The sequence below is a fragment of the Anas acuta genome, chromosome 1 (assembly GCF_963932015.1).
Source record: "Anas acuta chromosome 1, bAnaAcu1.1, whole genome shotgun sequence".
NCBI classification, from domain to species: domain Eukaryota; kingdom Metazoa; phylum Chordata; class Aves; order Anseriformes; family Anatidae; genus Anas; species Anas acuta.
Genome location: NC_088979.1, coordinates 139,073,873 through 139,090,434, shown reverse-complemented (window position 1 = coordinate 139,090,434; position 16,562 = coordinate 139,073,873). Strand labels below are relative to the sequence as shown.

Sequence of the window (16,562 nt, the reverse complement as noted above, 5' to 3'; positions counted from 1 at the left end):
TCTTAGTGATGTTTCTTTTCTTTCGGATTTTCAAGGAAGATGAAGATTGGGTCATTTTTTTCTTCTTTTTTTTTCATTTTTTGTTTTGTTTTCTTTTAAATAAGCACATACTAAAACTTTCCACTTTTTTTTTTTTTAATTGTTTTCTGCTGCTGTATAGTGCCCCCCTCAAAAAAAAAATAAAATGGGGGGAGGGGGAGGGAGCAGGGAGGAGGTGTAAAAAACTCAGTAGAAAGGACAGAGAAACACTTTGGCTTCCTAGATGTAGTTGTTGAAATCCCTGGATTGCATTCTGTCTCAGTTGAAAGCATCAATAACATTCCCATTTTCTTCCTTCCGGCCAAGATTTCTCTTTGGTGAATAGCTGACAGTGCTCAGGGATGCACCCGATCTGGGGAAGCCATTCAGTATGTTTGATTCCTGGCAAAGTGTTTGAAACTGGTACCTCTGTATCACTGTAAAGTCATGCAGTGCTAGTAACACTATGCTGTATATTACTGTATAGTACTGTATTGTTTCGTGTTGTCCCTGAGCTAATAAACCCCTGCTGCATTTTATCAATTTTATCCTTCTTAAAACAATCTAACCCTATGGCAGCCAATCTAACAATCTAGACAGTCAATCTAAACAATTTAAACAATCAATCTAACCATCTAAACAGTCTAACAATGGCAAATTCTGCTTCCTTTTTTATTTGTTTAAATCTGAACTCCCTTTTGTCCTCCAGTATAGCTAAAGCATAGCATTTATCTGAAAGATGTAAATGGGATTGTCCTATGGAAAGTATCCTAAGAGGTGAGAAAGGCATTACATATCCTGCAGGACCTAAAACCCAGCTGGTTAAGTATTGCATGGTGGCAATAAAATTTCTTTGAGCAATCTAGTAGGTGCTGAGTTGAACTTTAGGTATGTAAGAATCCTGATGTAGAAGCCTGGTCACTGTAAGCCCTATGTGGAGTCAGCAGAGGGAGATACACACCTCCAGAAGGAGGCTGGAAAACTTCAGTATCTCTTTGTTATTGCTTCAGTATGGAGGTGGGGGACTAGAATCACATTTGCCTGACTGTGAAATGCCAGGATTTAAGAATGGTGATTCTGGATCATAGCACTAAATACAGGTGACCTTCTTCCAGAGAGCGAAGGTGCTACTAACAGTAATTTTTGTCTTTCCCAGCTAGTACACAGTTTCTGGGGCTGTAATGCTACTGCTGCAGCTGCTGAGAGATTAAAAAAAGTCAACCTGAGTTAAGGGATTCACTAATCAACTAGCATACTCCTTCCCCTTGCTAAATAGGCATAAGCAACTTCTCTTCAGCTCATGCATGTGCTGATGTTGGACGTGAGTCCAGCGCTCAGGACCGAGGCTTGTGCCCAGCTGCATTGTGGGCTGCCCTTTGAGCATCACCCCTGAACATTGTAACTCAGTCAGCAAAAGACCAAAGAGGTTTTTGCGTGCAACAGTTAAAGGTCTGCAGAAACCGTCAGATGCTCTTTGAGATGTTCAGTGTCACATGGCGCAGGTTGCCAGATTCTGTTCGCTTTCCTGTGAAATATAGTTCATGCTTCTCTTGCTGGGATTTTTTTGTAGCAAAGTGGCTTTGGCAGCCAAGGAAAATGTTGGCAAACTGAATTATTAGAATTTCATGTCTTAGACCAGGCTGAGAAACATTTAAACATCTGAAACACTGCCAGTTCAGCATGTGTAGCTGCATTATCAGAAAGTGAACGTTTGATGTTTTTTTCTCTTTTTTCTTTATTTTTTTTTAATAACTTTTATTTTTAAACCTTCTGCAGATTTCTTTAAAGGTAAAACAGTTTTCAATCACTGGCTGCCAGGAATATGCTACAGTAACATCACATTTCAGTTGGTATCCGAAGCGACCTTCAACAAAAGCACGCTAGTGGAATACAGTGGAGTCAGGCACGAGCCTAAGCAGCACAGAACAGGTGAAGAAAATTGTTGTTTACCATTTGCTCCAAGTCTGTGTGTTTGCTTTTCTTTCTGCCATGGGAGGAGATGGATTGCAGTGAGGGGGGGCTAGATGGGAAAAATCATGGGATCTAATCTTGGCCAGGAGCATGGGAGGAGGATGCTGTGGCTGGTATTGGGGAGGCAGGGTTATGTGTGCAATACAGTACAAAGGGAAATATGTTCAGAATTAATTTTTAATCCACAATAATGCCACGATGAGCATACTGTTGATCTAGCTATTTTGGTCTGTCTCCTCTTGCAGTGAATCATAACTGTACTGCTGGAGAAGGGCTTCCTCATTGTGCAGTCTTCTGTCATGGAGAAGAATGTCACAGTCACCCCACTTGGCAGCCAGTTTATGCCCTGAAGCATGAACTTTTAATTTCTAAGACAGCAATGTTGCAAAAGCTGAAAATTGCATTTGTTCAGTATCCAGAACTAATTTAATTTGGTCCTGGGACCTTGTCCCAAACTTTCCAGCTAATCTGTTGGAGCATAGGCATTTTCCAGGGTCCAAAGTGAAATGAACCAGTGGTAAAATTAAAAGGCCAAATCTTCAGGTGAATACGCTGATGTTGGTCCATAGCTTTGTACAGAGCAAAGCCAACTGATTCCAGTTGAGTTATGTCTCAAGAATTCTAAAGGTAGTTATTGAGATACTGAACCTTAAGAATGCAACTAATAGGATTATATTTTCTTCTTTCCTGCTGCCTTCCTATCCCTCATTCTGTACATGAAATGCAATCAGACTGTTGTGTCAGTTTTTGCATCAGTGGCTGTGGCTGGGACAGGAAGACATGAACAAATCAGTATGTTTTAAGGTGTCAGCTTAAAATGTATCATACAAAATCTTTGCATGGGTTTCTCACGTTTATCACAAATTAAGGGAATATAGGCAAGCAATTACAGTGAGTAAGACACAGTGCTCTGTGTGATCATTTCTACAGTGCCTGCTGGCATAAGTAGAAATAACTTTGCATGCTATAACTTTGTCTTCTGGAGACCAAAATTTGAGATCAAGCTTTCACAAATATTAAAATTTAAACTGATCTTTAATACTTGTGAAAAGGTGGCTGCTAAATGCATATGAAAAGCCCTATGGCGACATGAAGGTCATACTTTTGAAATACGAGCTATGCCATATGGTAGTTGTGCAGGTGCTTTTCAATTCATTTCTGCAGAGGTATTTTCCCATGATCAGAAGATTGCAGAAGACGTAATACATGAAAATCCACACTTTCAAATTCACGCTTAAGTAGTATTGCTGCAGTAGTAGCACTGAAGTCTGATTTACTGTGACTTCATGTGTATTCTACATCCTGTTATAAAAAGTACTGATTTTTTCTATGAATTTACACTAAGCACAATTCCACCAGAGTCCTTTCTGGTATAAATTTCCATAAGAGAAGTAAGAGTCTTAATAAGAATAGGTAATTTCAAAATATTCCTAGATACAATGGTTTTCTGCAAACAATATTTCCCTAGGGAATTAACATATCATTAAGATACACAGAACATACCTATTAAAAGATTAACCCTTGCTTCTCTTTTAGTTCCTTACCCACCTCGAAACATTTCTGTTCAGATTGTGCCAATCAACAGAAACAACTGGGAAGAGCATAGTGGGAATTTTCCTGAAGAACCATTCATGGGACCACAAAAAATCATAGGCAAGGAAAAGCTTAGCCGTTTTTCTGGTGAGCCACCTGTAATTCCAGCAGTGAACACATCTGCAGCCTGGCCAGATTACCGCTCTAACAGCACTGAGTATGAAGCCACATCGCAGCCATATTGGTGGCCTAATGAAGCTGAATCATCAGAGGGCGAAGAAGAGTTTGTCAATGCAGTTCCCAGTGATTATGAAGCCAATGAAGTCAACACATCTGGAAAACTCACACCAGAGCCTGCCTCTTTCCTTCCTGTACAAATGGTGCTGACTTGGTTACCACCAAAGCCACCAACTGCCTTTGATGGTTTCCATATCAATATTGAAAGGGAAGGTAAATCATAGCCTTATACCCTTCTCATAACCCATTTCTATAATTCCATTGGAGGGTTTGTCTCTTCTACAAATTATTAATTACCTGGTACTGTGCCTCAGAGAACTTTATTAGATCTCTTTTGTTTCTCAATAAGTTTCTTGTATTGAATAGTGTGTATTTCTGACTGGGACTCAAAAAGTAGGGGAGGAGGAGTAAATCATGGTTTGCAATTCTCTTTTGTGAAACAAGATTTATACTGGTGTGCATGTTGTTGCATTGTTTACACTGCAGTTATCGTAAATCCATTCTGTTATTAGGGAAAAAAGAAACAAGCTGATAGAAATTTGAGATGAAGAAGGTACATTATATCATGTATCTTTGTCAACTACTGAGAAAGGTTCTCAGGGGGACTTTGAATGTAGGAGAATAGAGAAAATTCATTCTACAGTCAGATTAACAGTTGTCTCAGGGGACAGCAACTGAACATATTCCTTAGACCACAAAGAAGCTGTGGTGGAGAATGGAGAGACTTTTCAAGTGGTGGAGCTACAATAGAATAGCTGTGTAACTTAAAGATTTCCTGTTTTTATAATCTGTTTTCTCCAAATGAATTTTTTTTCCTGACAAGCAGTTTTCTTAAGATTCCCCACACTTAGGGCTAATACATTTTTTTTTTTTTTTTGGCAGAATAAGAAGGCAATAGACAGAAAACTGTAAGCTTCTTTTCACTTGCACAGACACGGCAACCCTATTTTATCATCCCTACTATTGAATTAAATTTTGGTCTGGTCTTATCATTCCTGTACACTTAAACTGCAACCTTGGTCATTAATTACTATTGTGCTGATGACAAGAAATAAAAATACCTAAATAAATCCAGTCCTTTCAGATACCTTTTGATCCCACAGCAGAAACTGATATAAATCATTTTCTCAGTAGCTGGGACCTCTCAAATTTCAGTTAATCCATGCTATTTTTCCCCCTTGATTTAGAGAACTCCACAGAATTTCTGACAGTAAGTGAGGACACTCACAAATTTGTTGCTGAACTGAAAGAACCCGGAAAATATAAGTTGTCTGTAACAACGTTTAGCTCCTCTGGCTCTTGTGAAGTTCGGGAAAGTCAATCACCAAAAACACTCAGCTTTTACATCAGTAAGTATCTCAATTAATCTTTATCTCCCAGACCAATATAATATTAATGCACAGGGAGTTTGACCACTAACACACTGTAGCAGCTGTGGCATCTGCCTCAGTATCAGAAAAGTCCAGCCTCTTCCAAAACAGAGTCTCCTTTTACATCTTCTAAAGAGAGGATTTATTTCACAGAATTAAATCAGCGGTTGTAGAGATTCTTGAAAATATTTAACTACCTTACTCCTGGAGGCTGTGTGTACTGTGTTACAGGCGAAGGGCTTCTCAGGTCGAGAGTGTGGGAATTGCACAATTAAACACTGAACTCTGAAATTAAATGGTCTCTGAGAGCACACAGGGCAAATTAAGGTAGATGAAATAGTTCAGCCTGCTAAATTCAGAGGAAAAGTAGTAATTTATTATTTCCCTATAGGATTCTAGGATTTCTCAACTGAAAATTTAGTAAAAGACACAATCACAATACAGTACTTAGTAAACTAAGATCAATATTGATGATTAGATCAACATGTGAGACAGGTGTAGGTGAATTCAGACTATTGTCCTTCTGAAGGCTGTGGTCATCTTTGCAGAAACAAGGGAATGAGTAGCCTGAACAAGTATACCAATCAACACACATATACAGTCTTGTAGTACAAGGGGGGTAAATATAGCCTACAGAGTGCCCATAAAATGAAAACAGCTCGCAGCACTACATGGTTTTGCATGCAAGAGGGTAGTGTCTCCCCCACATCATGAATGCTGCAGCAGGACATGGTAGCTGAGGCTCACAGAAATACTTGTATCAAAAGGAAATATACTTATCACATTTTTTTTAATTAATACTTAAGTATTTAAGTAGCTCATAATATTTACAAATACTATTTAAGCTTAAATTCATCATAATAGTTAACTGCGTGCAACTGAATTCCTCTATTGCTTCTATATTTTTAACAGCTTTACAGTTGAAAGAAACTGTGCTTGGAAGACAAAGAATGTAAGCAGCTCATGAGAGAAAGGGTCTCTGGTGCTGTAATTTCACTGTCTTCTGATTTTCTGTAGGAGTAGTTAGTAGGCATCTTCATTATATGAAAACATTAAAGTACATGTATATATAAACGTATACAAATAAATCCAAGTATACATAAATAATGTAGCATTTCTATTAACACCAAATATTATTCCATCTTAAAAAGTGTGTTTTATTTCTATTAAGCAACATACAATGTGTCCTCCATGAAGTTTATCAACTAGGGACAGCAACCTCTCAGAAAATGAGAAAAAGTTAATCAAAAAGTATAGCTATATGAATTGCTAGATTAAGGATGAACTTGAATTTCATTGGTTATAAAGTTGTTAACAGGAATATAATGGCTATTTTTGTGTTACATGTAATACACAAGGATGTTCGTTTTTCACGCTATATATTTATTTATTTTGATGAAGTATGTCTGTTAGGTTTGTGGGCTTTTAGACACACAAGAAGATTCTTGACAGTTGACCTATTTATTCTGACTAACTCAAGAACCTTAGTATCTTAGGTACATTTCATATGGATTACTGACAGTATGTCGAATCTGAGATGTGCACAAGTACTCTTAAGGTGAAACTGTTTTTCCGTTCCTCTTTACTAGCCTTGTATGGTGACTACATCTTTGGGCCCTGATGGGGATGGAGCCCTGACATAAGGGAGCTTAGTTCCCTTATTGGCAATGTTGAACCAATTTCTGAATAGAAACAGCTACACATATATCCACAGAGACTAATCTAATGATCAAATTCTTCTTTTTGCCAGGGTTGGTGTGTGTCTGCTCTCATGAATAAATTTTGCTCACAGCTTCAGCCTTATCTTATCCTTGTAGCTTTCAGTCAGTGAATCATCCTGTTGAATTACTGGCTCGTGTTACTCAACATTTTTGTTGGACCCAAATGGCAGTCTGGATTGTCAAATATTATAGGCTGATCTTGCACAAAATTCTTGCTCTGGCATTTGTTTTATTTTCTCAATAAACTTGAAGTACTATTAGAATTGTGTGGAGGAAAAGAAGAATGTCAAGGAGAGAGCTGTCAAAAGTGCCACTTAAAACTGAAAAGAAAAGCTCAAAATTGTCATGAAATTTGACCAAGTCTAGCTAAAGTTATTTTCCAAATTGCTATTTTATATATATATATATATATATATTTAAACAAGTGCTTCAAATAGCCTGATGGAGAATGAGGTTTTTCATTATGGTAACCTCTGTGAACTCAATTTTCACACTTCAGGGACATGGTGCACTTGGGTATTTTAATGCATGTAGAAGGGGGGTGGGGGGGGGGAATTGTGCTTATCCTTATTTGTCATGGATCTTGGATATCACTGGTTTTAAAATATTTAATTGGAGCACAACTGATAATGCTGGGTGGTTTCTAGTAAGCAACAGAGAATACTGTAATCAAATTTTCAAAATGCTTATGTTTCTCTTGTCATCTCCTGCTCTGCTACAAGCGCAATGGCAGTGACTGCAGGCTGTTTCCCATCTTTGTTTTGTGGACAGCCACCAGTCCAGCCTCATCCCTAGTAGTAAGTAATCTTGTGAAAGAAAGATATTTTAACATGAGTGCCTTAAAAGTGTAGAGTGGCTTGCTCACACATGCTTTTTGGCATGTCCCAGGCCCCACAGGTGAATGGATAGAAGAGCTCACAGAAAAGCCCCAGCACGTGACAGTGACGGTGCTCAGCTCCACTACTGCCCTGACATCCTGGACAGCCTCACAAGAGAGTGGTGGCAACAGCACAATTGTGTCTGTGGTCTCCCTGACATGTCAGAAGCAAAAGGAAAGTCAAAGGCTTGAAAAACATTACTGCACAGAGGTAAGAGGCAAAGGGTGGAGCCTGTTCAAGTACAGGAAAAAATTGCTTATCATCCTGCTGTTTGTTATCACAATGCCAAGGGCCCCATCAAGCTAAGGGCTGCAGAGCACAGTGGGAGATGCTCTGTCTTGCAGAGTGAAGAGAGTTACAGAGTGGAGGGCAGAGCACAGCATACAGGAATGACAGCAGGCACTAAAGCATGTTAGTGTTAAAACTGTATTTCTGCTGCACTAGCTGTGTCCAATTCTTTGTTCAAGCTTTTGAGTTATATTATACCCTTAGAAACATGGTGGTGGCAGTGAGAAATGGTGCAATATCATAGTAACACTTAGGCATATGCTACAATCCATGTTTGTTAAGAAAAGTTATCACATTCACGATTATCATTTGACTTGCATAAATTATTTCTTAGATTTCCTACATATGAATACAGAACCTGAGCCTAAACTTTCTGGAAGTTAGGGTTCATCAGAAGTCATCTTTTCACCACAAAAGAGATTTAAAACCTGGGGAGTAAATAATAATCCAGACCACTTGTGATTTAGATGGGCAATTCTTTAGGGCTGCCATATGGGACATGTTTATGATGATCAGGAGTCCTGAAACCCAAAATAAGGCAGTTTTATATTACCTGGAACCCATGGTGAGTGCAACCCCAGGTCAGATCATATCATTCTGATAGATCAGTGCCACATGGCTTCAATTAGAAAGAGGTTTCAGTCCACATCTCTTTCCTTCCCATGATGCTGACAAGTTGCTTTACTGAGCAGTGCGACAACTTCTAACTCCCTAAGCATGTGTGACTGATGAGCCCGAAAACGGCTGCAGCGTTGCCATGTACTGCACCCTCAACACACCCATGGGAATGGAAGAGTAGAGCCAGTGCTCCCTGTGAATACCCACCTTTGCAATTAGCCTGATAAATTACTTAGTACAGAAAGTTCTGCATCCTTTAAAAATCTATTTTTATACGGATCTTTGTCAAAATATGTTGTTTTATTTTAAGAATAGCCATGCACTCGCACATTGGGAAGTGTCTTTTGAAGACAATCTGAGAATTGTTTCTCAAAACCAGTTTGTAATCTCCTTGAGTTATATTCCTTCCATTTATTAAAAATGCATTCATCTAATCAGGAAGCAAAACAATACAATAGATGATTATAAGCCATGGATAGCAAGTATGTACATATATGATTAAAGTAAATACTACAGAATTCATCTACAAACTCAAATGCAAACACCTAGAGCCAATCTGCAGATAAACAAGATATCTGTAAAAGTAAATGTGTTCACTGAAAGTAGGTGAAAGGTCTATGTACAGTTATTTGTTTCTTTTTATCACTACAGATATTCATACTTCCTCTAATCAAATTTTATCAATTTTATCAGATTATTATACTTGGGATATACTATTAACAGCTGTTGGTTTGAATTCTCCTTGACAAGCTGAAAAGGGGCAAAATTCAGTGCAGAGTTCTATTTGTTTCTACAATTATGCATAAATTAAGTGATTAGCTCTTGAAAGCAGCTGTTAAAGACAAATTCCATTCTTCACTAAACCTGTGCTTACACTGATGTATTTATGTGCATCACGGTAAATCAAATGTGACTGTGATACAGATTGTGGAAATGTTGCAGAGAAAATATTAGTTGGAAATATCAGCCTGCAGTTCTAGAAGAAGTGCATGACGTCTCTTCCTCAAAGCTCCTATCTGTCTCTTCAGAAGAGTTGTCATACTGTATCAGACCAGGGATCACCTGGTTAGGTACTCTTACTCTAGGTCTGGCCAATACCTGGGGTGCCACAGCAGCAGTTTGAATGCCAGTGTTTCAAACAGAAAAGAAAAATCAGAAGGTCTCTTCATCAGTTTTTGTAGTGCTGTGCAAAAGAGGCAAAAGAGAGTAATTTCTCTCTGATTTCAGCATTCAGTCATTTAACACTTGCATTCAGAAGACAGATTTCCCATAATACTGCCTGTTCACATAGCTGCAGATGAATCAGATGTCTGATGAAAAACCTTAGGCTTTTATTGAAAATACACTGTCTAAATACTCTAGCCTGGGTAGTATCACCTGTATATGGATAATACAGCCTGAATATTTCAATAAGCCTTGGCACTAGGAGCGAGTGGTTCAAGTGGCTCTGCAGTGTCACAGCTGACCTTATACAGCAATGTGAGTGTGATTCTCTGAGCCAGATTGTTTGTAAATCCAGTCCTGACCACTGTCAGTTTTGCCATTTTGGGCTTATCTGAATAGGGTTTTAGCCGCTGGCACATCATGACTTCAGTTAACTGAAGCAGTTCAACTACAGCCTCAATATTCTTTTAACTGACCAAGTAAATACTTCACATCTGATATGTTCCCACACTACTAGGTGAATTCAAGCAACAGCCTCATTGAGAATCTTGTTCCTGGTGCCCAGTACCAAGTTGTGGTTTACTTACGGAAAGGACCATTGGTTGGACCACCTTCTGATCCTGTTACATTTTCTATTGGTAAGTCCTGTATTTACTGTTGTTTTTTTTTTCTTCCTTTTTCCTTTTCCTTTTCCTTTTCCAGATGAAATTGTCACATTGGTTATTTCAAGTGTAATGAACTCTTATTGAGAGTATTTGTTTTTCTTGTGTTGTCTAGCTCATTAACAAGGTGGGAAAAAGCTCCTTTGGTGAGAGACGGGTATTTCGTATTTTGACAATAGATTATTACAAAACCTAACTAGAGAACAATTATGGATTCACATACACAGGGCCCTATGTAAGGAACTCTCTTCACTTTTGGCCACAGAGCTTGTGCTCTGTCATTTAGGCTGGGAACCATCTCACTTAGGTGTGGCCAGCCTAAGCTGCAGGTAGTCTGTGACCAGTTGAGAAGTGTCCCCTTCTTGAGGGGAATCACTCCTACTGTCTCATGAAATGTATGAGATTGCTCTTAAGACATTTGTAGCAAATGTACTTTATGGAGAATGTAGTGTGATCCAGTCTGAAGGCCATGGTGCTAAAAGTCAAGAGAACTGGATTATCTTCTCCAGTACTATGACCATCACCAAACCCGATTTTTTTGAGTTAAGCCGTGGATCTCAGTGTTCTCTGCTTTGAGATTTGAAGATAAAAAGAACCCTCTAAGAATGAGAGTGACATTTTCAAGAATGTGGTTTCATGACCTACCTGCAGAACTTCTCCCCCTGCGCCTGTAATTCAAGATTCCACCAAGATCCTAACTAAAGAGTGACTTAGAATAGGGTTTAGTATCTTTTAGCTGCAGTGTCATTTATTTTGTTAAGGTTATCACTTTAACAAAATGTAATGAGAAAGGGGCAAAGAGAAAGAGACCCAGAGTATAGAATTACATTTACAGAGAAATATTTAACCTTAGCCTCCCAGCTCCTCCTTTTGACAAATGGTTTGCCTTGTGGGAGAGCAGGTGGCTGAAAATTAGAGATCTTCAGTATTTGTCACTCTGCTTCTCTGTGATGAGGGGAAGAAAGCAAAACAGGAAAAAAAAGAAAAAGGAAAAAAAAAACAAAAAAAAAACTGTTAACCTGTTAAGATGTGAATTCAGTAATTAAAAGTAGATATGTGGACTAGTAAATATGGTGAGAGAGTTTTCGTTCTAGGCAATCTGTTCAAGTATTTACATAAGCTAGGTCCAAATAAAAATTTGAAAAGATAATATGATATAGTTCAGTAAATAAAACAAACAAACAAAAAAGGTAAGTTAGTAAATATATAACCTTATTATTAAAAACTGTACCATTGAACAATTTTTAGAAAAACTTTGGATTTTATTTCTCCCTGTATTTTCTTCAGAAATCTGTAAATTTCTATTTTCATTTGGGAAAGTGAAATCATATATTCCCAAAATAAATAAGTTTCCTCATTTTCTCCACTTCTCTTTCTCATCACAATCGTGAACAGTTCTTATTCAACTAGAAATGGCAATTATTTTCTAAATAAAGTGTGTCATAGGTTTCTAATTATAAAGAGGACATTTTCTGAAGTAAAACAACAGTTGTATGAGTTTTCATTTCATTACAGGATATTGAATTTGATATTAAAATAGTAGAAACGCAAAACAAACTGTTGTGTGAAATTATCAGTGATGGTTAATGATCAATGATGTGGAAATACTGTAAAATGCACTTTAAAAAGTATTCAGTTCTGTATGTATTTATCATAACCTTCACTTTCACTCAGTGGGTATTAGCACATTATAGAAAGGAAAACAAAGGTCAAGTAAATGGCAACCGATTTTTGAAAGGAAATGCAATCACATGCCAACATGGGCTGAAGTAATTCGGGTGTTCTTGACTTTGACCCTACATGCAGTAGTTGGGGCTCTGCAACCCCTGCAAAAGCTAGCAAAGTACTTAAGTAGCCTCACTGAAGTCATGAAAAATGATTGCTTTCTAGACAAGTAAGGGTTGCAGAACTTGACCCTTACGTGACATATTTCAAATCGTTTGACTTCTCTTTCCCAGTTTCATCATCTGTGAGGCAAGAATAGCAATTCATGACAGCACCTCTAGGTTCCCCAGGGAAGGAAGGATAGACATAAAAACTGTTTTCTTCTTGTGGCCTTTATCTTCCAAAGTATTGTGGCTTTTGATGTTTTTGTTTTTGAGAATTCAACCTGAAATATCTCCTAAACAGCCTGATTTTCAAAGTCAATGGAAGCCTCTAGTCATTTTGGAAAAAGTAGACATAAGAAACAAGGAAGATGTTAGGAATTCAAATCAGGAACAAATCAGAAACAGACAGAACTCGGTTAATGAAAGATTTTTTTTTTAAGTGTAGTTAATAACAAAAAAAAACCAAAACATTACTAACCACAATTTCTGGTTTGTAGTGCCCACTGGAATAAAGGATCTGACACTTTACCCTTTGGGACCTACTGCTGTAGTTTTGAGCTGGAACAGACCTTTTCTTGGCGTGTTCAGGAAATATGTTGTAGAAATGTTTTACTTCAACCCATCAACGATGACCTCTGAGTGGACAACCTACTATGAAATTGCAGCAACCATCTCCCTTACTGCCTCCGTGGTAAAGTGAACATTACTGACTATTGCTTTCCCATATATATGTGATGCTGGCACACTGGGGTTTTTCCTTGTCCAGCCTTTCCCCCATGAATACATATGCATGCCTTTAAAACTGGAAAGTTTTAAACTAAACTGGAAAGTTCCAGGCGAAGTAGAGAAAATGTCCAGGATGGTAGAGGCATTTACTTTTACTAGAAGGGGAATGCAGCTGAATGATGCTAAAAGTTAAGCAGAACAAGGAGGTAGAAGATGAGCCTGTCTTCTGTTGACAAATGGGCATGTTCAGCAATTCCAGAGGCAGCTTCAGTTTGTGGGTCAGTTTGTCACTCAAGGCTTTAACCAATTCCAGCATCTCCTCAGAGGGAGTAGTCCAAAGCCTTATCTGTATAATTAATATTGATAATATGGATTTGGAGCTTGCAAGCTGAACTTGCAGTGAGCCATCTGGAGTGCATAGCTGCAGAGATGCTCTTGTGAAAATAGCCTTCATATTTTTGAAGATGGAAAGACATACACCAGCTTTTCACCTAGGCACAGATCATTTCCTAGAACAAAATCTTTGCAAGATTTGCAAGATTGAGTATTCAACAGAAATTCCATAAAAAATATTCATCTTACTTTCCATATTTTTCTAGAGAAAGTGAATGGGTTTTATTCAGACTTTGCCATTGCACAAGATAGTGAGCAGTTTCAGCTGAAATTAGTTGTTATGAGTATGCAAAAAGGATAGCAATAACTTTTGCTGCTTGTAAGAGCCATAGTGATTTACCATAATTCATTTGCATAATACTATTTGTGTAGTAATTTCAGCTACAGCAGCTTAACAGTAATTAGGTACGTGAGTGTAAATCTAGCACATAAATCTCCAAGGAAATTAAAAACAAAAATAACTTACCAAAGGAGTAATTAATATCTTGTAATCATGACGCAGCACAATTAGATTAATACCTGAGTGATCCAAGTCATCTTCGAAATAATACCATCTTCCAGAGTAAATGTGGTTCATTAGAAAATGACATGATGTTGCCCATTACCATTGCAAATCCTGTTCATGAAAGCTAAGGGAAGTTGGCTTCCTTTTCAACTCCTTTGAATTTTTTTAAAGAGTTACCATGAATTAGAGAAGGAGGATCTTCCCCTTGTGTTATGGCATTTAACATATAAGTAGGTATCGCTGAACTTTTACTTGGGTTCACTAGCAGTGCTCAAGAATCCCACCCATCCCACATTTTTCCATACGGTCAGTAAGTCATTTAAGTCATTTGATATCTCTGATAGTAGAATCTGAAGCAACAGTGCCAAGCCCAGCAAGGAGATAGGGGGATCAAAAATCAAGCTCACAGCTTAGATAAAAAACAGTTTCCTGAAGGGGTTATCACTTGGTCAGAAGTGTTGGAACTGAAACAGCTTTTCAGTCCATTTAGTTGCTTCATTCATTTTTTACTCTGAAGATTATTTTAATGTTATCAAAACAATGTTGGTATTGCCCATATTACATCAGGAGCATGTCAAAAGAATACCAAGCAGCTTCAAGGTCCCAGTGTTAGTTGGATATAATTGTTTCTAAAAATCATAAAGAGAATAAGCATCAAACCCTGTATGTGGGTTGCCTTGTAGCATCTGAAAAATACCACTGCAAACAGCAGAGATTTGTGAAAAAAGCAGTTTCTAACTTGCTGAATTTTTTTTGTTCTTATTTCTTAGTTGCTTTTATTTTGAATTACAAAATATTATTAGGATTTTCATTTAAATATTTTTTTGTGCTGGCATTGGAAGTATTTGAATTTTAACTTAAATAACACAAATGATATTGCAATATAAAATACAATGTATTTTATACTTCATTTATATCTCATTTTTATTTATATATATAATTTATGTCTCATTTATAACTCATTTATATTTCATATTTCATTTATAATAAATGATAATACAATATTAAATACATCTCAAAAAATTGAAAAGAAAAAAAAAAGTCCTATGAAGTGATGACATCTGAGTCAAAAAAACATTGTTTCTGGTTTGCCTTGAAAGTCCATTTAATCAAAAAAGCAGAATTTCAGTGGGAGTTTCCCATGGTGAGTAGACCTGTGACCATGTGCCCATGGATAAGCAGCAGTGCTATAACAACCATGTTCAGTCTCACTGCACAGATTTTTGAATAAATCCAAATGCCACAATACAGAGGTTACCACTGGAGCAAGAAAAAGCCTTAGTAAAATGGTGCCATGCGCGGGCACTAGGTTTATAAACATTGTCTCATTTTATAAGTCTTGTCTCGTGCTGGTGAATTTTCTGCTGAGCTGCTCTTTGTCTTTTCTCGCTCTGCAGAGAATAGCTAACCTGTTGCCTGCTTGGTATTATAACTTCCGGGTCACCATGGTGACCTGGGGGGACCCAGAGCTGAGCTGCTGTGACAGCTCCACCATCAGCTTCATTACAGGTAAGCATCCCTCTGAAAACACTGTGGAAATGATGCCTGGAGCAAGACTGCTGAGAAAATCTAACCTGGATGCTATGTTTCACCAGCAGATACTTGCACGTTAGGGTATTTAATAGCTAAGGGGAGGTTGTTCTTGTGTGTGTTTTAAGGAAAGCTCTGATGACTGCTTCAGTATATATAATTTTCCTGTGCAAAGCAGTGTTTAATTGCTCTGTTCCAGTCTTCTATCAGCTGAAGGCATGGCTCCAGAGAGAGCCAGTGATCCTGCTTGTCTTCTATGACACTGTATGTTTTACCTACTGAGAAGTTTATAGATAAATAACGTGAATTCGGAGGTTTGCTCATACTGTGAAAAAAAGTCCTTATATTTACACTGTTTCCAAATGTTTTTCTCTCCTTTTCCCCTCCCAGTAATCCACAGATCAGACCATGACTGTGGCACCTTAGCTAACAAGGAACAGAGTTCTGTGCCCTTAACGCAGATCGAGGCAGGTAGTATGTTTGGCAGCACGTTTTTCTTGTGCTCCAATCTTGCCCTTCCTGCTGGGTGCATTTTGTTTGTACACCATGAGGAGAGAAGGGTGCTTCTGTGACCAAGGCATCACACCTGTGCTTGGTTTGTTGGTATTGTGAAGCTGTGGTGCTGGCCATCTTTATCGTCCACAATATAGATTCTCAGCTGCAGCAAACTGATACAACCCCACTGATAGCCCTCTCCCAGCTGGGATCAGTTTTGCATTTAGCACACTCCCCGTCTTCTGTCAGACAGTTTGGGCTCAGGTCTTCTTCATATGGTAAAATGAATGCCATTTCCTCTCTGGCTAATCTAAGACCTCCTGTGAGCTCATTGCCAAGTGTTTCTAGCATCCAGGCTGCTTAAGTCAAGGTTCCCTATTGAACCGTTTTGCATTTACCACCATGTAGCTCACCTTGCAGAAGTACAGCTGATTGAAAGCAGTAAATAATTCAGATGTGCTATGAGAGGAAATAAATATGACTCATTTTTCTTTTCCAACTCTGGAAACCACATTATGAGGGAAATCAGGCTATGACTTCCAGCCACTCCCTCCTAAACAGATACTAGCCTAGACACAGATTTTCTGTTTAGTGAAAGTCTCAGAGGATGTAACTGAGGAAGGG

General features: G+C 38.1%; 1 protein-coding gene across 6 annotated transcripts in view; it reads left to right on the top strand.

The window, feature by feature from the left end:
• Window positions 1-16,562, top strand: part of PTPRO (protein tyrosine phosphatase receptor type O) — a 202,860-nt gene that overhangs the window by 144,828 nt on the left and 41,470 nt on the right. For all 6 annotated transcript variants that reach the window (XM_068659915.1, XM_068659884.1, XM_068659875.1 and 3 more), the window contains 7 exons: window positions 1,795-1,947; window positions 3,526-3,972; window positions 4,947-5,108; window positions 7,739-7,938; window positions 10,316-10,436; window positions 12,787-12,980; window positions 15,311-15,422. In XM_068659915.1, the coding sequence (XP_068516016.1) occupies window positions 1,795-1,947; window positions 3,526-3,972; window positions 4,947-5,108; window positions 7,739-7,938; window positions 10,316-10,436; window positions 12,787-12,980; window positions 15,311-15,422 (1,389 nt within the window). The remainder of the gene's footprint in view (window positions 1-1,794; window positions 1,948-3,525; window positions 3,973-4,946; window positions 5,109-7,738; window positions 7,939-10,315; window positions 10,437-12,786; window positions 12,981-15,310; window positions 15,423-16,562) is intronic.